At 46.0% G+C, this 20,653-nt stretch overlaps 1 protein-coding gene across 1 annotated transcript; it reads left to right on the top strand.

Moving 5' to 3' along the window:
• The first annotated feature begins 11,974 nt into the window (after nucleotides 1-11,974).
• On the top strand, nucleotides 11,975-14,838 carry LOC137151504 (olfactory receptor 10D3-like). Its single transcript, XM_067545769.1, has 3 exons — nucleotides 11,975-12,019; nucleotides 13,966-14,367; nucleotides 14,479-14,838. Exons 1-3 carry the CDS (start codon nucleotides 11,975-11,977, stop codon nucleotides 14,836-14,838), a joined length of 807 nt encoding a protein of 268 aa, XP_067401870.1.
• The last annotated feature ends 5,815 nt before the right edge of the window (nucleotides 14,839-20,653 follow it).

Below are 20,653 nucleotides of genomic sequence, written 5' to 3' on the forward strand. Positions count from 1 at the left end.
AGTGGCTCCCCCTGGCGAACTGTTCTAAAGTATTCAGGACGGCAGCTCTCGGTGCATATGGACTGTGGAACTGTCTGAACAGAAATAATAGGAGTGGGTTAACAACAGGAGGTCCTACAATTATTGTAGGGATTTTATCTCACTGACCAGTAGCTCTGAAATTTCAATGGTTCGGTGACATGATATAGTATTTGTACGGAACAGTCTTCTGTAAAGATCTCAGAGCACTTCACAGATGATGGGAAAAAATCATCATCCCTATATTACACAGAGTGAAACTGAGGTCTAGGGAGATGAAGCCAGCTTGCCTGACTTCCATTCCTGGACCTTACGCAGGTCTACCAGAGCCAGAACCACTTCCTTCCAGAGAAGGGAACAGAGTCCAACTCTTTTGACTTCCAGTCAGAACCACTAGTGATTGGTACATATTACCTTTCATAATTATTACTTTTAGTAATGATTAATGGTTGCAGGCTTCTGTGGTGATGCTTGCATGGATAAGAGCATCTTATGCGGACGAGGAGGAAAATTAGGCACAAAATTAGAGACCAAATATTGGGAACATTATAATTTTATGCAACTACATTGTTCCTAAATTAGTCTTTATGTTCATGAATCTGGGCTCAATTTTGCAGGGTTCTGAAAATCCTTGTGTATATGAGCATGATCAAGCCTCACTGATTTCAACAAGAAATGAGGAAATATAGCCTTTTATTGAATCAATCACCTTGACGCTATGGCTGAGATTTTCAAAGCTACCCAAGAGATCTGGTTACACAATTCTTATTAATTTTAATGGGAGTGGAGTGGCCAAATTCCCTAGCCTACTAACCTACATTTTGAATAAAGCTGGCCAGTTTTTTTTTTTTTAGGGGGAGAGTTTTACAGAAAATGTTGATGAAGTTGTGATTTGCAGATAAACCCCCAAATCGGAAAACTAAAGAATTTTGGAAAACATCTGAAAACTTAAAATCTTGCGGTTTTCATCTGCACATTATTCTTGGTTTGGAAAGCAGATGCTATAAGCAAACATTTTTGTTTGATTAAAAACCCATTTTTTCCTAGAAAGAAAGTTATTTTGAAAGAAAGAAATAATGATTTTTAGATTTTGGTGAAAACTAGAGTTGATTAGATAATGTTTTCTTCTTTTTGTGGAAAATTTCTACACAAATGAAAGAGCATTTTCTTGACTAACTCAAACCCAAAAATTTTCAGCCACCAGAAACTGAAATTTTAAAGCAAAACCAAAACAATAAACACGAACAGGTCAGCCAAAACGCAAATTTTTTTCAGCTTCTATGTTTCTGTGATCTCAATGTAAACCTGAAAATGTTCAAGGAAAGCAGATGCTGGCTTTGAAAGCTTTCATTTAACCCTAAACCCAACTAAAGGAGATCACTGGCTGGAACATTCCAAGATACAATACCTTGGGGGCACATTCAGAAAAGGTGACTTTTTAACTGGTAAATGTAAGTGTTTGCACCAGAATCATGTTTCTAAGAGTAACAGTCATGCATTCAGTGAACTCACAGTTCCAATCTAAAGTAGCATATTGAATTTTAATACAGTGGCCCACAGAGTTAGATTAAAGATATTTTTTGTACCAGTAACGCAAAATCATACAGTCCTACATTCTGTAAGACATTAGCTTACATCAGAGGTCCCTGAATTGTGTAGGGGAAGGCATGGAGGAACCTTTGGGGCGGGGCACGGTGGGACCTGGGCCAGTCACCGCGGCGGCAGAGAGGAAGCCCCATCCAGCCCCACTCTGCCCCTATCTCTGCTCCAGCCCCATCCTTCACCTGCAGCCCAAGCCTCAGCTTCCGGTTGCAACCCCAGGCCTCACTCTTGGCTGCATCCCACACCCGGGCCCCGCTCCTGGCCACAGCCTGCATCAGTGCCCCATGTCCCGGGCCCAGCAGCTCTGTTCCTGGTCCTGGGCCCTGTGGCCCCATTCCTGGCCTGTGGGCCTGGCTCCTGGGCCCATTCCCTGCCCTAGGCCCCATGGCTTCAGGTCCAGCCCCCACTCCAGCCCCAGCCGTAGCTTTGGACCTGCTCCTGGCCCTGGTTCCTGATTGTGGCTCCTGAGGAGGGTGTGGACCTGGTAAGGGGTTGTGTGACCCCCAAAGCTGGAGGACCACTGGCCTACGTAGTCAGCATAAGGCTTTGAAGCCCATGAGCTTTAGCACAAGTGAGTTACCCAACAGTGACTCTGAGTTATTGGGGAACCGGGAATATTACATTTAGAGTTTTGGGGCTGTGGGGTTATATGAAATGATACCAGGTAACTGCAGGAATAGGATCTCACACCAGCTCTTCCATATTTTAGGATAGGAACATCCACGAACTTGCTTGGCAATGAATTGACGTAGATGTCAATATGTTGAGATCATAAATCTACTGGCCTTTAGGATAAGGACAACCCCACATTAATAGGGTGAAGAACTCAGTAGTGGGCAAAGGAGGCTGGGTGTTTAGATGAATATTCCTGGTAGTCACCAGACCCTATAACAGGCCGGGCCACCATTTAAACCTCGAGATCTTGACCATCAGATGTGCCAGAGGCAGGGTAGGCCTCTTGTAGATCTTCTCCTCCACAACTAGGTCTCCATGAGCAGGGAGTGAGTATGCATAAGGCATGCCGCCTTCATTCTCCATCACAGTTACTTTCACGTGGGGGCTGGAACATTGGTGGTTATGCTAAGCATGGTAATAAAAGTATTTAAAGTTTTGCTTTGCCCTCAGTGAGTGCTGTTGTTGTGCAATTTGGGGTTCCCACCCAACCTCTGAACTTAGAATAATGGAATCATAGGAGATTAGGGTTGGAAGGGACCTCAGGAGGTCATCTAGTCCAACGGTTCCCAACCTGGGGTGCAGGACCCCCTTGGGGGGGCACCAAAGATTAGAAGGCGTCCATGAGGCTTCAGTAATATTGAGGTCATTTAGTCCCCCAAACCCCACGCCAGTCAGGCTCAAGCCCTGCACCACCCAGAGTGGTGGAGCAGCCTGAAGCCAGCCGGAACAAAGGATCAGCCCCGCCCCGAACCCAAGCCAGCCGGGTGCCTGGCCGGAGCGGAGCAGACTTGAATTGGTGAGGGCCTGGAGCAACCACGGCCAACCCGTCAGCCTCTACTGCCTTCATTACCCTCAGTCCATGAGGCACAGGAAGAGGAGTGTGTGTGCTGTGGCGGCTGCACCAGGGAAGGGTTAGTTTCTTACTCAGGTAAAAGTAATTTATTATTATTATTTATGTCATGTTGTGGTATTATTATTATCATTATATGTGTTTGTAGGAGAGTAGAGTTAAAAGCTGGACAAAAGGTCAGGCCTAAGCCACAGGGAACGGGTTCAAGACAAGGGCACACCTTGTTTCTGTTAATTGGTGTGAATTTTAGTTACAGTCTGTTATCTCTCTTCTTTCCTCCCTTCCTGGCCATCTGTGCTGGGAATGAGGCTAATAAAATACCTATCGCCATTCCTGTGCAAGACCTTTTGGTGGGAAGAAAGCATTATCTTCCTTCCCCCCTGGCATGCCTTTACTTCAAAGAATGTTGGTGTAAAATTTATAGGTTTTAAGGTGGTGTGCCTGCCCTCTGTGTGGTAATCCTGTAAGCAACAAACAGGGGCGGGTATAATTGTATTCATTATGTAGTTGTTAATATTCATTTTATAGGTGTCAATGTAACCAAATAAGGGTCTATGGGGAGTTGCTAAAAATGTATACATTTACATACTGTTATGGATAAAACAATTGTAAAATAACCCCTCGTTGCTCACTCCTGGCGTTGAGGTGGAATGAGCAGGCAATAAAGGGTTCTGTCTCCCTAGTCCACCCCCGGCACAACCTGTTTGATTATTTATAACAGTGTTTATTGGGGTTATATGAGTTTAAGGCCAGGTCAGGGGGTGGGCTGTGGGGTGTGTGTTTTATATAATGTTAACTAGTGGGGCTTTCATTTAAAAAGTTTGGGAACCACTGCTCTAGTCCAACCCCCTGCTCAAAACAAGACCAACCCCAACTAAATCATCCCAGCCAGGGCTTTGTCAAGCCAGGCCTTAAAAATCGCTAAGGATGGAGATTCCACCACCTCACTAGGTCACCCATTCCAGTGCTTCACCACCCTCCCACCGGACTTCGTTCTGTTGTGCCTGATTCTGGGACTAGAACCTTTTAAACCTCAGAAATGTAATCAGTGACTAACTGGAAGTTCTCCAAAGTCAATACACTCAATAAACACTCAGCAAATCAGACATGAATACTGAGTAACTATACACGTGCATAATCTTAAGTCTGACCCCACAAGATTCACTTATGATTTTTTTTAACCTCAGGGCCAGTTTCACCCTTGGCTAGAGATGCAGCCACGTGAGGAAAGTTGCGGTGATGGGACCTGAATTGAAAACACATGAGCCCTGCCCAGCGGCCTTAAAAAGGGAGATCACAGAAGCCAAACAGCTAGTGGGACATTATGGAGAAAGTGGGAATTTTTTGTAATAATTTCATGAACTCATGTGACTCAGTTTACCCTCCCACATTATATTGCTGCCACTGGGTGCCCGTGACTGAGGCACAGAAGTTGTGTCATGTGCCTTTCTAGCTGCAAGCAGCACAAATGACCGGAGTGCCCTTGGAAGACAACAGAAGATCGAATGACCAGACATTAACTTTAAATCACTGGAAGCCAAAGAAGACTAAATATATGGACACAGCATGGCTGCAGCTAGAGACAAATGGACCACATGTGAACAGCCTGGTTTTTGAGTTTTGCTGCTGCCCACAGCAAGGGGACACAGGATCAGAGAGAAACACATATTTAGATGGGCTCCAGCAAAGTATGGAAAGTTGGAGCCATTGCTTTGGCCAGCATAATCTCAGACAAGCTTGGCTTTTCCATGCTGACTTAAAGACTCTCAAAGACTGTGTTCCAGTGGAATATTACACTTTGGCTTTTTAGGACAAGGCTGCCCCAGGTCACTGCAAATATTTCTGGTTGCATTGCTTCCTGAAGGGGGAGATGTCTCCAACAGAAGTCTGAACTCCTTTGGACTTGCTGGAAGACCACAGAGAGAAACATGTATGCTAGAACCCAGCTATAGGGTTTAACTTTGCACAAAGCTCGGCGTAGGGCTTGCCAAATAATAGGGATACTGCCACGGACTGTGCAGTATGTGGGGCATTGAACTCCCTGTAGATCCATTACAGACGTGTCTTCCTGTTCTCCAAGAGTGGCTGTATCTGTGTCCTCTGAAATTAATAAAGCTACAGCAATGGGGAATTTGGCCCCGTATGACTGAGCTGTGAAACTCCTCTAACACCCCTTCACTCCTTACCTGTGAGATCTTGTAGATGCCTAAGATGGTTGCTATCTGGATGGATGTTTCAGATCCGAGCCCCCCAATGACAGCTGACAACTTGTCCTGTGTGTTGCAGTTGTAATTGGGGACCAGTCCATACCTGGAGGAGAGCAGGGTAAGAGCAGCCTCATAGGTCTTCCTTGCACTGAAAAAGATCTCGTAGATGCGGAATCCCAGCGTGCTATTGGGTAACAGCTCGGGATCCTGGTTGATCTCATTAATGGCAAACACCAAAGCCAAGACGTGCTGGTAGTTTTTAGGCAGCAGCCTGCAATGAGATTTCCATGGCATGTCACATGTGCACCCTCCAACCACTGAGAATGTGGCTGTTAGGTGACAGGAGAGACACAGAACTCTACACCCCAGCTGTTTGTTAGCAATGGTTGCTTCCTTCACTCGCAAGGCCGAGTCATCCTTGTGGCCAGCGCATTGCTGCAATGGTGCCAAATTTTGAGATGTTATTCTGAGCCTTGCAATATTTGGTGTTTTCCTTAAAGTCCCAGCCCAGGAATCATGTGACTAAGTTGTAGGAGAGTAAAGAGTTAAAAGCTGGACAAATGGTCAGGCCTAAATTACAGGGAACGGGGTCATGGCACGGGCAAACCTTGTTTCTGCTAATTGGTGTGAATTCTAGTTAGAGTCTGTTATCTCTCTTCTTCTCCTCCCTTCCTGGCCATCTGCGCAGGGGATGAAGCTAACAAATAACTATTCCCCCTCCTGCGCAAGGTCTTGGTGGGACGAAAGCATTATCTTCCTTCCCCCCGGCATGCCTTTACTTCAAAGAATGTTAGTGTAAAATTAATAGGTTTTAAGATGATGTGCCTGCCCTGTGCATGGTAATCCTGTAAACAACAAACAGGGGCGGGTATAATTGTATTCATTAGATAGTTTGTGGAAGAACAAAAGCAAGGCCTCGTGGGCCTTACACTGAAATGAGTGATGGAAATGTAAGTTAGCATGACTATAGATGGAAAAACCCACTGAAGACGGTTGATTGCACTTAAGCTGTTTTTGCAACTATCTGCTCTTGTAATCGCTCCTAGCTATTCTTTTAACAGCCAAGAGGATAGCCATTAGACTTGTGTAAGAGATAAGGATGTGTGTGTCAGACTTGTTTTGCAATGGAGAACTCCACTATGCGATCAGTATGGGAAGAGCTATCCCATATAAACCAGAGGCATTCAAACTTATGGGGGGTCTCCTGATAGCAGCACAGAAACCCTGTGCTGTCCAGGGCTCCCCTATGACCATAGCTCTGTGTGTGTGTCTGTCAGAATAAATCTCTGCTCGATTTGACCCAAAAGAGAAGCTATATGATCTTTTCCACGACAATTTGGTGCTGTGACTCGGGTCTCCAAGCGCTGGTATCGTCCAGGAAGGACCGTGGACCGCTCCCCGCCGAACCCCAGGCACCACTCAGAAAGGTAAGAGACCTTTTAAATCTCTATTTGGGGTTTCGGAGGAGATCTGCCCCTAGGCTTCCTATGCGAGAACAGCCAAGTGAGATCCAAACTTTGTTAAGGGTCAAGGTGAGCTTTAAAACTGCATGTCTGTCTGTCCTGTCTGTCTGTCTCTGAAAAGCGCACAGGGAGAATCTAAGGGTTTGTACTGCAGGCTGAGGACACTATCAGGTCCTCACCTGGGCATTTCTGAAACATTACACCGAACAGCACATTAAGGGGTGCTAAGATGGATGAGTGAGTCCCGAATGATTGTGTTTGACAAAATGAGCCGTTGACCAGGTCTTGGACTAAGACAAGTTCCAGCCACCCTGATTCCATTGTGAACCTTGTTGGCAATGACCAGTGTGAGTCAACTGCAAGGGGGGCTTGCCTGAACCCAGTGACCCAATGGATAAGCGGAGTGTTTGCAGCTGCAAGGCTACCCTCTCCCCTTCTCTGGATCATGAGCCTCCTTAGATCTGTTGTCCAAAGACACCTTAGCCCCTGTCAGTGGACGGGCCTAGGGTTCGGACTCCTGTGACTTTGGAGGACCCCTTTTGTGTCTTGTCTCCTTCCCAAACCCCCTCCCGCTAAATAAGCATTCCGATATCGGGTTCTTCCTCACCTCGGCAGTGGAGATTGCGGGCTGAGAACAAGGTGGTGAGGATCCCTCAATAAGCCATTCCTGCGTCTTGTTAGTGAAAATGGGAACAGGACAGTTTAAACAAGTGCCAATTCCCTCTAAAGGAACCCCAGCTTGTTATATGTATACACATTATTCTCCCAAAACTTGCAAGTTTCTGGGTAAAGGGAATTTTTTCACTAGAGATGATCCCAGCAAACAATTCCCCGAGGCAGGAACCTTTGATCTAGACAAAATAATGTATTTGAGAAGGGCATTGGGATGTATGGGATGTATTTTTTGACTGGTATGATGAAGCTTCAAAAAGGCATAATAACTCACAAATTCAGAATCTTAAAGATTCCCAGGAAAAATTAAAACAACAATTGAAAGAGGTATGGGAGAAATTGGCCTCTCCCCCAAATTCGGGCCCTAGACAGCTGTATCCAGCATTAGAAGGGGTACCCCATCTTCAAGAAACAACTGAGGACCTGCTAGATCTATGGTCCCCAATTCCTACTGCACCCCCGGGTCAGCCAGCTAGTTCTAATCAACTCAGACGGCCACAAGCTTATAAAGAACAAGAAGCTCTGCCTGACTCTACTACCAGCCCTGACTCAGGTATATCTGCCCAGACTGCCAGCCCGGGACCCACTTCTGTGATTACTAGTCAACCCCAACGTAGTCCCGACTCCTCCGGATATGACCTCTGGCCGCGACTCACTGCAGATCCAACTAAACTATTCCCGCTCCGGCAACTTCCAGGCCAAGGGACAGAGCTAGTAACTGTGCATGTCCCATGGTCCCCGACAGACTTATTTAACCTATCTCGAGCATTTACAAAAATCAGGGAAGATCCCGTAAAATTCCAAGAAGAGCTCCAAACCATTATCACTTGTTATGACCCTACTTGGGCAGATTTAAATCAACTCTTGCGTGCCATCCTTCCCCGAGAAATTATTCAAAGACTTCATACCGCAGCCCGCTGGCCAGCCCAAGAGCCTGGTACCCACCAACTGTTAACCGACGCTCGTAATCAACTACTAGATGCGGTACTTAAAATTTGCCCACGGAAAGCCGATTGGACCAAAATTAATGCGTGCAAACAAAACAAAGGGAATGAACCAGCTGATTACCTCCAGAGATTAAAGCAGGTGTTTGAACGCCACTTGGGTATGAACGATCCTGAGCAAAACGCGCCACAAGCCGTGGCTGCTGCCTTTGTTCAAGGACTTTCACCCAAGATTTCAAGTGAAATTCAACGGGTAGTGATCGGCTGGGAGGAAAAACCTTTGCCAGAACTATTAGCTGCTGCACAACATTTCCAGAAGAAATTAGAAAAATCAAAAGAAGATAGCGAGACCAAGTTAATGGCCCTTCAGATTCAACAATTACAAAATTACAAAAAGGCAATGGGGGAAGACAACCGAATAAGGGGCAAGTACAAATACCCAACCTCGGCAACATGGTCAATGGGGTCTACGGAAACCAGTGCCATTATTGCAAACAAAATGGTCACTGGAAATCCACGTGTCCCAACCGACCAGGTCGGACCACAAACCCCACATTTCCCCTCCCGCTCTCCCCAACCAACCCCAACCCTAAACCACTATAGTAACCCCGCATAGGACAGCGCGGAGGGTTGTGACATCATCGCTCCCTTAATTCCCCTAGATCAGTCTGGACCCAGCCTGCAGTGCCTTGTAAATGGTCAAACTGTATCTTTCCTAATTGATACCGGTGCCTGCCACTCTACTTTAAGGGTTTCAGAAATCTCCCATGTTCCTGTTTCCACAGAAATTGTGACTGTGATAGGTATAAGTGGTCAGTCTATCCCTCACCCTGTGTCTCAACCCTTGTCAGTTACTATTGGAGCTATCTCTGAGCAGCATGCCTTTTTGCTCAGCCCATCCGCACCAGTTAATCTATTGGGCAAAGATTTGTTACGCAAATTAGGTTGTGTCATTTATTGTACCCCGGATGGTATTTATCTTGACATACCAGAACCCGGAGGAGAAGCAATATTGACATTATTACAAGAATCTGACCTCAGAGACACCAAGCCTGACACTTCCTCGTTGCAACAGGAACTGTTAGCATAGGTGCCTCCACAATTATGGTCAACCCATTCAAACCTATCTGTCTGGCCCATAACATAGGCCAGAAAGAAAAGACCAAACCCTCAGCACACCCTCCTCCGTGGGGACCTTTTGTGAACTTACAAATGGATTTAATCCAAATGCCTAAATGTTGTAATTTTGAATATGTGTTAGTCATAGTTGATATGTTTTCAGGATGGGTAGAAGCATATCCTTTTAAGCGAGTGGATGCAGTAACCGTCGCCAAGAAACTGTTGAGGGAATTCATACCTAGGTTTGTGTTGCCCCTCATTTTGGACAGTGATAGAGGAACTCACTTCACAGGACAGGTCATTCAGAGCTTATGTAAAGCTTTAGGAATTCAACAACACCTGCATTGTGCATATCACCCCCAGTCTAGTGGAGCTGTGGAAAGAAAAAATTCTGATTTGAAAACTAGATTAGCTAAAATATGTGCAGAAACTAGCCTGAAGTGGCCAGATGCCCTATCCATAGCTCTCATGTATATTAGAAACACTGACAACCAGAAGCATGGACTATCTCCATATGAGATCCTTATGGCCAGACCTCTGAGACTGCCACACACCTCTCTGCCAAACCCGCAAGAATTTGACTTCCAGTTAACAGATAATGTGATACTGGACTATTGTAAAATGTTAATACCGTGTATCAAGTCTATCCACTCACAGGTTCAAGAAGTCCTCCCAACACCTGCAACAGAACCCTGCCACTCCCTCCAACCTGGAGATTGGGTCTACGTGAAAGTCCACCAGAGAAAGTCAGCCTTGGAACCACGTTGGAAGGGTCCATTCCAGGTATGCCTCACCACTAACACTTCTGTAAAGTGCCAAGGCCACCAATCCTGGATACATGCCTCACACGGTAAAAGGGCCTCTGGACCTGAAGAAATAAGGTCAGAAGAGCAGGGTGTAAGTGCTCGTAACCTTTCCCCTGCACAGGAAGAGAATTTGCCACATCAAAGGGAAAAAGACGTGATACAACCTCACCCACATAATTTGAGAAGCAGAACTTAACCCCTATCCAATGATCTACAACAATTCTTCCCCTGAAAACTACAAATCCATGGATTATTCTTGACAACTATTGGGACTTAGAGGCGAGACAAGGACAAATTGCTTTTTGCTTAATGGTATTGATTGTGTTAATGCTTATTGTAGTGTGGAAACCAAAGTTTTAAAACTTTGGGCCCACATTTGTAGCAGGCAAGGGCGAGTTGGAAGATTGTACCGCACCATAATAGTGGGATGCGTTGGTGAACTCACCAGGAGGTGAAAGCCAGGGTGTCTATGGTCTCCAATATCTCACTGCTACAGTATAAGTGGTACAAAATGCAACACTTTCTTATATGGACCCTGAGACTCACAGCCTTTGTTAAAGGAAATACTTTCCTATCGACAGTAATTCAATATACAAAAGATGTTAATGTTTCAAATTGTTGGATTTGTGCCCATCTTCCCATTCATGCTCACGTAGGAATTCCTATGATCCCTGTACCTGTTCCCCTAGAGACACCAAACTAGGCATTTGCTCAAAGCCCTCACAATTGGAATGCAACCTGGAATTCCATAAAATGAAATATAACTGAATTTATTAGAGTAGTAAACCCTAACAACTTGGTTCCTCTGTGTTATGTGTGTGGAGCTATAGTCGGAATGCATCTTACAGCTAAAACCTTAGGAGAGGTACCAGACCATCAATGTGAAATGACCATAGGGAGTACAACCCCAAGTGCTTGTTATACTCAAAATCCTACACTAGGACAGTATTGGGTATGTGGCACGCGGGCTTATAAATATTGGCCATGGGGATGGGCCGGTAGATGTTATAAGGCATATTTAAATCCGGCCATAAGGCATGTTCAAGGAGACCTTGTTAAATCACCAAACTCTCACCGGTCTAAAAGAGAAATAACGGAGACTGGTAGATTCTTTGCCATAACCTTCCCTAGCTATGGTGTAGGACGAACCATAAAAGAACTTAGACAGGTTGCATTAGTCTTAGAGGAGGTAACAAATGGAACTACTGAAGCTTTTAAATTCGTCACCACTGAAGTTTCAGAAATAAGGCAAATGCTCTTACAAAACAGAATGGCTCAGACATGGTGCTGGAAGCAAAGGGAGGGGGATGTGCCTTAATAGGAAAAGAATGTTGTACCTATATCCCTGATAATGATGAAGGAATTTATAATGCCTTAACAAAGATACAAGAAGCCACTGCCAAATTGCACCAGACTGACTAACTGGAGTCTTTGGAGCTGATTTGGAGATTTGTTAGGAAATCTAGGCTCCAAAATTGTTCAAGGGTTACTATCGTTCCTTGGAATAATAATAGGAATATATGTACTGTTCATGTTATTCAACTGTTGTTGTCAATGTATAGTAACTTAAACCCAGAAAAGTATAAAGACCACAGAAATAAAACAGATGGTCCGACTGATGTACGCAGAAGTACTAAGAGAGAAGGAAGAAGACGATGAGGAGGTAAATGGATTAATGCAAATGAGTCTATAGATGTGGTGCTACAAAGCACCAAAGGGGGGAATGTGGAAGCACAAAAGCAAGGCCTGGTAGGCTTTGCACTGAAATGAGTGATAGAAATGTAAGTTAGCATGACTATAGATGGAAGAACTCACTGAAGACGGTTGATTGCGCTTTAAGCTGTTTTAGAAACTATCTGTTCTTGTAAACCCTCCTAGCTATTCTTGTAACAGATAAGGGGGTAGCCGTTAGACTTGTGTAAGAGATAAGGAAGTAGCCGTTAGACTTGTTTTGCAATGGAAAACACCACTATGCGATCAGTATGTGAAGAGCTATCCTATATAAGCCATCAGAATTCAAACCTGTAGGGAGACTCCTGACAGCAGCACAGAAACCCTGTGCTGTCCAGGGCTCCCCTATGGCCATAGCTCTGTGTGTGTCTATCAGAATAAAGCTCTGCTCGATTTGACACAAAAAGAGAAGCTGTGTGATCTTTTCCATGACACCTCACACCTTCCTGTAATGCAGGTGGCCCATTATCCCCATCTACTAACTGGAAAACAGCTGAAGCAAATTGCTGGTTAATTGCTCCCTTCTCTCAGGTCTCAGACTGGGAGAGGGGAGTTGCCCAAGGGATAAACTCCCAAAGGCCAGGCCGGAAAGCAACATAAATGTTCCTGCAGCTGGAGATCCTGGATGATTCTGGAGTCACTGTGGTGGCTGTGTCAATGCTATGTAGGTCTTGTGTGCAACGGTTGCACTGTCCTTAAGAGAGAGCATCTCCTCCAAGTCAGAATAATGAACAGATCTCAGCCTCTTTGGATATGTAGGAACTGCTTCAATGTCTGCAAACTGGGAAGAAAGGGCTAAAGACTTCCACTGCACGGTGACTGTGTGACTCTTGGCTAAGGCACCGAGTGTGAGGTTCTGGGGTAACCTTCTAGTCTATTTCCTCCCCTTTGCTCTGTCTCTTTGACTCTCTCTTTCTCCATTTCTATCTCCCATTCTCTCTCTCACTGTCTCTCCAAATCTATGTAGCAGCTTGGGTTGACTGGAACTCTGAGCTGGTACAGAACATTCTCAGTCTTAGATACTTGACTGGTTGGTATTTGCTCACATGCTCCCAGTCAAACTGATCACCAGATTTGGGAGTCAGTAAGAAATTTTCCACCAGGTTAGATTTCCAGGGACCTTGGGGTTTTTTCCACCTTCTCCTGCAGCATGGGGGGGTTGTGTTTCCTGCCAGGATCAGCCAAGTATATCGCACTGTGTCAGGCATTGGTGATGCCTGGGCCTCTCCTGTTCTCTGCCTGAGTCACAACTGTTTAGTCTTTGGACGTCTAAAGAAGTGCTTTGGTTTAAGTGAAATTGTTGGCCTCAGCGTGGGGTATATTTAATGGCCTGTAATGTACAGGAAGTCAGACTAGATTATCTAATAGACCCTTGGGGCCTTAAACTCTATGAAATTCTCTCTCTCTCTCCACACAAAGAGGAGAATTTTGCATTATCATACTGAAGTATTTTGGTGGTTTCTTTCAGTCTTGCACTCTCTCTGGGAAGGTACTTAGGAGTCAGCTAAATTCATGTTCCAATTCATATAATTTGCTTTCCTTTTATTAATTTTTCTTTGGCTCTCTGATACCACGATGATGGATGAGCTATAAGAACTAAATAGACTAGAAGGTAGTTGAATAGAAAAGAAGAAAGGAAAATAGAATTGAGTAGAATTGACCAAATATGAGTCCTGGTTCTCCACTCACTTCCACCAAATGTATGCGGGTTAGAAAGGTTTACAATTTGAGAGTAAAACTTGTGGGGTCCAAAGAATAAACAAATCATGATTTATTGAGATTGCTAATCTGGCTGCATTCTCTCTATACCTCCAGGAATGACCCCGTCTCGCATGGAAATGAAGAATCGCACTGTGGTGTCAGAATTCATTCTCTTAGGGATCCCCAACACCAAAGGCCAGGAGACCATCCTTCTTCATCAGATTCTTAGCTTTCTACTTCTGCACCCTGCTGGGCAACTTGCTCATCTCATCAGTCTTCCTCGCCAACTCCCGCCTACACACCCCCATGTACTTCTTCCTCTGTAATCTCTCTGTGGTGGACCTTGGATTCGCCTCCATCAGCACCCCTAAATTCCTGGTCAGTCTCTGGACCAAGAGTAGAACCATCTCGCTGGGAGGGTGCATGTCCCAGGTCTTCTTCTATCACTTCCTGGGCAGCACAGAATGCCTGCTCTACACCGTCATGGCCTTTGACAGGTACGTGGCCATCTGCCACCCGCTGCACTACTTGATCATCAGAAACTGGAGGCTGTGCGCCATCCTGGCTGCCGGCACCTTGGTCACCAGCTCCTTTCACGCCACCATTATCACCAGCCTGACCTTCACGCTGCCCTACTGCGGGCCCAATGTGGTGGACTATTACTTCTGTGACATCTTCACCATGGTGAAGCTGGCCTGTGCGGACATGTACGTCATCAAGACCGTGACGTTTATCAACACTGGGGTGGTGCACATGACCTGCTTCCTCCTCATCCTCATGTCCCACGTCAGGATTGCTGCCTCCATGGTGAGAATGCGCAGTGCTGAGCACTGTCGGAAAGCGGTTTCCACTTGTGCATCGCACCTGTCAGTGGTATGCTTCTTCTTTGGGCCCTGTGCCCTCCTCTACACCCAGCCGTCCCTGAGCAATGTGCTGGCTACCCCCACTCAGATCTTTTGTAACGTGGGCACCCTGATGCTGAATCCGGTCATCTACAAGCTGAGGAATAAGGAAGTCAAGGCAGCATTCAAGAAAATGAAAGGGGGCTAATCCCAGTCCTGCAAAAATTGCTAGCTGAAATGGAATGTCTTCCAATAGAGGTGGTCAGGAAGTCAACGGATTTATGCCAGGGCTAGGTTAGAATTAGAAAGGAGGCCAGTGGAGTTGCTCCAGGGTTAGAGTTAGATTAATGGATTATAGGGCCAAAAGGGTCCACTGTGATCATCTGGGTCAGACCAATGGTCCGTCTAGCCCAGTATCCGGTCTTCCAACAGTGTCCCCTAGAACATGTCTTTTAGAAAAACATCAATCCTGATATTAAAATTGTCCTCGATGGAGACTCCATTAAGGCACTGGAACAATTTACCAAGGATCAAATTACTCTGAATCCTCTCCAATTTAGCAGCACACTTCTTGAACTGTGAACCTCAGAACTGGATAGAGTATACCATCAGCAGTTGCATCAGTGCCAAATCTAGAGGTAAAAGTATCTTTCTGCTCCTACTCGAGATTCCTCCTCTATGCACTAGGATTATATTTGTTCTTTTGGCCACAGCGTCTCACTGAGAGCTCAGGTTCAGCTGATTTTCCACCACGACTGCCCAATCGTTTTCAGAGTCATTGCTTCCCAGGATACAGTCCCCCAACCCATAAGCATGGCCTAGATTTTTTGCTCCCAGATGTACATGCTTACATTTCGCCGTATTAAAATACACATTGTTTGCTTGACCCGCCCTTACCAAGAGATCCAGACTGGTGAGGAGGTTGGTGGGGTTATTCCAGGTTTAGGATTAGGTTTAGGATGGAAGTCAGTGGAGTTTTCCAGGGCTAATGAGGAGGACATGGGTGATTTCTTAGGAGTACGGAAAAGGTCAAAGGAATTATGCTCTTACTGAGGTTGGGCTGAGGGCAGTTAGGTTATGCTAAGGGTCAGGTTACACATGAAATCAATCAAATGATCCAGGCTTTGGGTGAGGCAGAAGTGAATATATTTATGCCAGGGTTAGTATTAGAGCTTGGCAGGAAGATAGACAAGTGACTTTATCTCCTTAGGGCTCAGTTCCCCAGCTGAGGCATTGAGGTACAAATCATTATTTTCTCCCACCCATTTCTCCTGTAAGCTCTCCGGGGCAGGGTCTGTCTCTCACCAGTGTGGGTGCAGTGCCCGTTACCCTCTAATGACCTTCTACAAAAGAAAAATAATAATATTTTTGTGAATTGTCATCACCTCTTATGAAGTGAAGTTTACCTATAAATAAAAAATAAATAAATAAATGAAATAAAAAAAGGAAGGGAACCCGAGGCAGATAATATGAGCCATGTTGTTTTCCCTTTTCCCTGCAGGACAGTCCACACTACCACAGCATCCCGGCATTGAAAACAGCCTTGACTGAGGGAGGAGCGTCCCTCCTGAGTTGCCTGCACTACCCCCTGCACTGCAGCTCCCCTTTGCACAGCTGGGGCTAAGCCTGAATTTTCTCTGCTGTTTCTTTGCCATTGTCCAGGAAACCAATTTCCAAAGAGCCACAAACCCACAACAGGGCGACTGAGCAAAGAGAACTTGGAATGGAAGAGAGGTGCACAGATGTGGACATTGACTCTAAAAGCGGCTGTAACTTCTGATGGACAATGGGAAAGCTCCATTGACCTGCAGGCCCTGGGCACTGGATGGCTACCGAGAGAGAAGGAGGGAGAGCAGGTGGCTATCACGTTTAGTAACTGAGAACTGTATCAGTTCAATGTATCTACATTTAAAGAGCCCATGGGAATTATTTGCAAAGCATTATCTTGTGGCTAAGACAAAGGTGTGGGACACAGGAGATCTGGTTTCATGTACATTTTCTGTGGAAGATTCCCTATTTGACCTTGAGTAACTCACTATAGTGCTTTGTGCCTCAGGTTCCCCAACTGTTAAACAGGGATCATTAAATCCTTTGTCTCTCCCATCCATTAAATGTGCATCCATTTCAGACAGTGACAGCCTCTCACTATGTGTCCATGCAACACGCAGCAGAAAGGGGCCCACATCTGAGTTCCACTCTGTAGGTCCTACCAAAATACCAATGATAAAAATCAGAGGCAACCCAGGGTGGGGATATGAGGACTCAGGTGACCGTGCAGATTTGTGCCAGTGTTTGCTGGCCAGGCCCCCTCCCTGTCCAGCAGCTCCTGGAGCAGGCTGCAAGCTGCGACCCCGGGGAGACGGAGAAGCAAACACTTTGCTGTGGGAGCTGCAGGGAGGGGCAGCTGAGAGCAGAGCGTGTGCGTGCCTTTGAACTATGCCCTCTGCCCACCAACAGCAGGTTCCAGCCGCCTCTGATAGGAACAGTGAGAATACAAGTAAAAAGAGTAAAATGCAGCTCCGGCCCTGCTGTTTGTGGCAATGACACATGGAATTCAGCTGTTGCCAGCCAAGAGTAACCTGGGAGCTGCTACCCAGCACAGTGATAAGGGCCCCCCTGGGCATTCATTAGAACACCTGCATTTTAATTAACCCCAAAGGCCATTCCACGTCATGGTATGTTATGACTGAGCTGGGATAATCTGTCTACAGAGACTAATTATAACTTCTGCCTTCTGCCACTTCAGTCCGGCTCCCAAATAAGATGTCCACCAGAGGAACAGCAAGAAATGACAGCGATGAAAAGAATTGCAAAGGGCCTTACTGACACTGCTCTGCTATGGCAGCAGCAAACGGATCCATGAGCTCAGTGCTGACAAACCCCTAACACAGCCCTGCTTCCCTGGCTCTGTCACACCCTCTGTGTGTGGGGTCTATGGCCTGGTTTAGGTTACAGGCTATGCCAGCGATGTAGCTAACCACTGCTAAGCCTTTAGCATCGAGGCACAGCAGAGGTGCAAGATGAGCCTTACCTGACCAGTGAAGGAGCAGCTTTGTTAAGTTAAATGAACCTTAATTCTCTAAAGATCCTTTCCCCCCACGAACACTGGTTGCACAAAGGGCTGGGTAAGAGAACATGCCCGGGACCCAGAAAGAAGCAGAGTGATGTTCATCCCAGTGGAAAGAGAAGGGATGGTGTTGGGCGTAATGCTCAGACTGGAATCCTAGACCGCTGGGTCAGATTCCCGGTCCTTCCACACACGCCTTTTGTGACCTTAGACAATTCAATCAGTCTGAGATTTTCAAGAAAGCCAATAGGAGTTAGGAGCCCAAAGCCCACTGCACTAGAATGAGTTTTGGGAGCCTGGCTCCTTTGAAAATCTCACCCTCAAATGCTCTGTGCCTCAGTTCCCCCTTGTAAAATGGGCCGGTAACCCTTCCTCTGTCTGTGAACTCTGAAAGGCAGGGACTGTCTCATGCTGTGTCTGAGCAGCACCCAGGACATTGGGGCCATGATCTTCCTGGAGTTGCTAGGGACCACAATACTGCCAGTCTATACTGCATTGCAAAAAGTGATCCCAAGTGGTGGACAGGACATACGCTGTCCATCTGCACAGCGCTGACTTTCACCCTCACAGATGATAACACAACTGCATGAATACATCCATGTGCACAAAGAGACAGAAGGGGGCACAGGAGCAATGGCTTATTCAAACCAAGGAGAAAACTCTGTTGGCGACAGACACCACTAGCTGAACACCTGGCCCAGTTCACTTCTATTTCACACTGCTGGATGGAATTCACTGGCTTGTGTTACACGGCGGGAGAGACTAGATGATAATTAACATCCCATGTCCCCTCATCATTTATGGGTTAGATTCTCAGCTGGTGTAAATCTACATAGCTCCTTTGAGTCCAATGGAGTTAGTCCTGATTTACACCACCAGGGTGAGTGACAGAGGGGACTCAGCCCCATTGAACCCAATCGAGTTACTCAGGATTGAGATCATGCCGAGTGAGAGGAGAATCTGCAGCCTGGTGGAAATGAGGATCCAGCCCTTTCAGGTTAATACTGCTACCCTTATTTATGCCAGCTGAGCTGCTGGTCCTGGGGGTCTGTGAGTGTCCTCTAAAATGATGCAACATCTCAGTTAATTGGTGACTCTGCTGAGGTCTGAGACCAGGAGCCTGGAGGGGATTCAGAGACCGGGTCCCAAAGGGACCTTGGGTGATTAAAAGACCATGGACAGCCTAAAGGCTGTGGGAAGCTTTGAAAAAGCTCTGGGACGCTGCAGCCGCCTGTGGCAATAGGCTGTGGACATCCCTGGCTACCTTCAGTGACGATTAGGTCTGCAGGCTGGATAACAAAAGCACAGACCGGGCACCTCTGCTGTGTGATGTGCTGTTTTGGGTAAGAAATCTGGACGCTTCTACACAGGGGTCACGGCCAGTGGGAAGAGGAAAATTCCATTCAGCTGGAGCGTCCTCTCCCAATGCAGCCAGTGTAAGACATCTGGTCTGGTAAAGATTTTCTCTCTGTCCCTCAGTCTCTTCCTGTCTTGAAATCTGTCAGTCTGCACCTCACTTGAGGACAATGTCACCCAAATATTTTCTTCAGAGAAAAATCTGTCCATCCATCTGTCCCTGTGTCCTTCTGGAGTACCTGTCTGCCTGTCTCTGTGTTGTGCATGTGTATCATTTATCTCCCTCTCTCCGTTAATCTCTGTGTGGCTATGTACACACCACAGCTTAGCTTGGTATAAGTTACGTTGTTCAGGGGGCTGAATAAGCCAGTGTAAGTTATACTAACCTAAGCGCTGGTGTGGAAAACTCTGTGTTGGTGGGAGAGCTTCTCTCACTGACATAGCCACTGCTGCTCGTGGGGGCTGGAGAATTTAACATGACGGTAGAGCTCTGTCCCATCGGCTTAGCCTCTCTGTACTAGCCGTGCTACAGCGACACTGCTGTAAGCTGTGTAGTATAGTCAGCAGGTGATAACCCCAACATGGCCCCTTCTCCCTTTCAAGAGAACCTCTCGTGCTTGGGGAAAACTCCCTGAGAAAATGCAAATAGACACTTCATTATTGTCCTTCTAACCAGACCTTAAAAATCCCCTGTTGTGATATTTACAGAACGCAGCCTGCTGATTATGGCTGAGCAGATGACAAGCTGTCTCTATTCCTCCTTCTTTCCTTTTCCCTTTTTCTCTAACCCCTATAAAACCACCCAAACAATTCATATATTTTAACAAACCTGGGGCAATTCTTCACCAGATTCATTATTTTGTATGTTGCATCCTCACCCTCTCCTTTAACACAAACACAGAGCATCAAAACATTGATAAAAATGAATCCCTGCCAAACAAAGTACTCCACTGCATGCACAATAATCCCTCTGCAGAGAGGATGAGAGAAAGAACAAACCACATATGACAAACGTAGGTCACATCACCTAATCCACCAGTGGAAGGATCTAAGATGCCGTCGTGATAAAGATGGGGTAAGAGCCTGTATAGAAAAGAGTTGAAGAAATTAGAACAGGATAGGACAGAAGACAAGAAACTGGAATCGAGTAGAATAGAATAGGACATCCCATTTGTCTGTTCGTCTTTGGATGGAAAGGTTTTCAAGGCAGCCATTTCCTCTTTCTGTGTTCTACACTGCACAGTGAGGACCTGATCCCAACTGGTATAATACTGATGTTAATATATACTACTACGAATTAAAAGGAGTAATGTGGTGAGATGCAGTAAAGAGGTGGGAGTGGAGGGAAGGGTGAACATTGCGGTAAAAGGATGATATATCTTTTTGTTTCAGTAACTCATGGGCATTATTTCTCTCCCCTACCACAGGAATGAGTCCTACATCGGGTTGGTCAACCACACTGTGTTGACTCATTTCATCTTCTTAGGAACCCTCAAAACTGATGGCCTCCAGACCATCCTCTTCGTCACCATCTTAGCTTTCTACCTCTGCACCCTGCCGGGAACCTGCTCATCTTCTGAGCCATCCTCGGTGACTCCCA

Source organism: Emydura macquarii, unplaced genomic scaffold, assembly GCF_026122565.2.
Source record: "Emydura macquarii macquarii isolate MOO-44397 ecotype Brisbane River unplaced genomic scaffold, CSIRO-AGI_Emac_v2 contig_1094, whole genome shotgun sequence".
In the NCBI taxonomy this organism is placed as follows: Eukaryota; Metazoa; Chordata; order Testudines; family Chelidae; genus Emydura; species Emydura macquarii.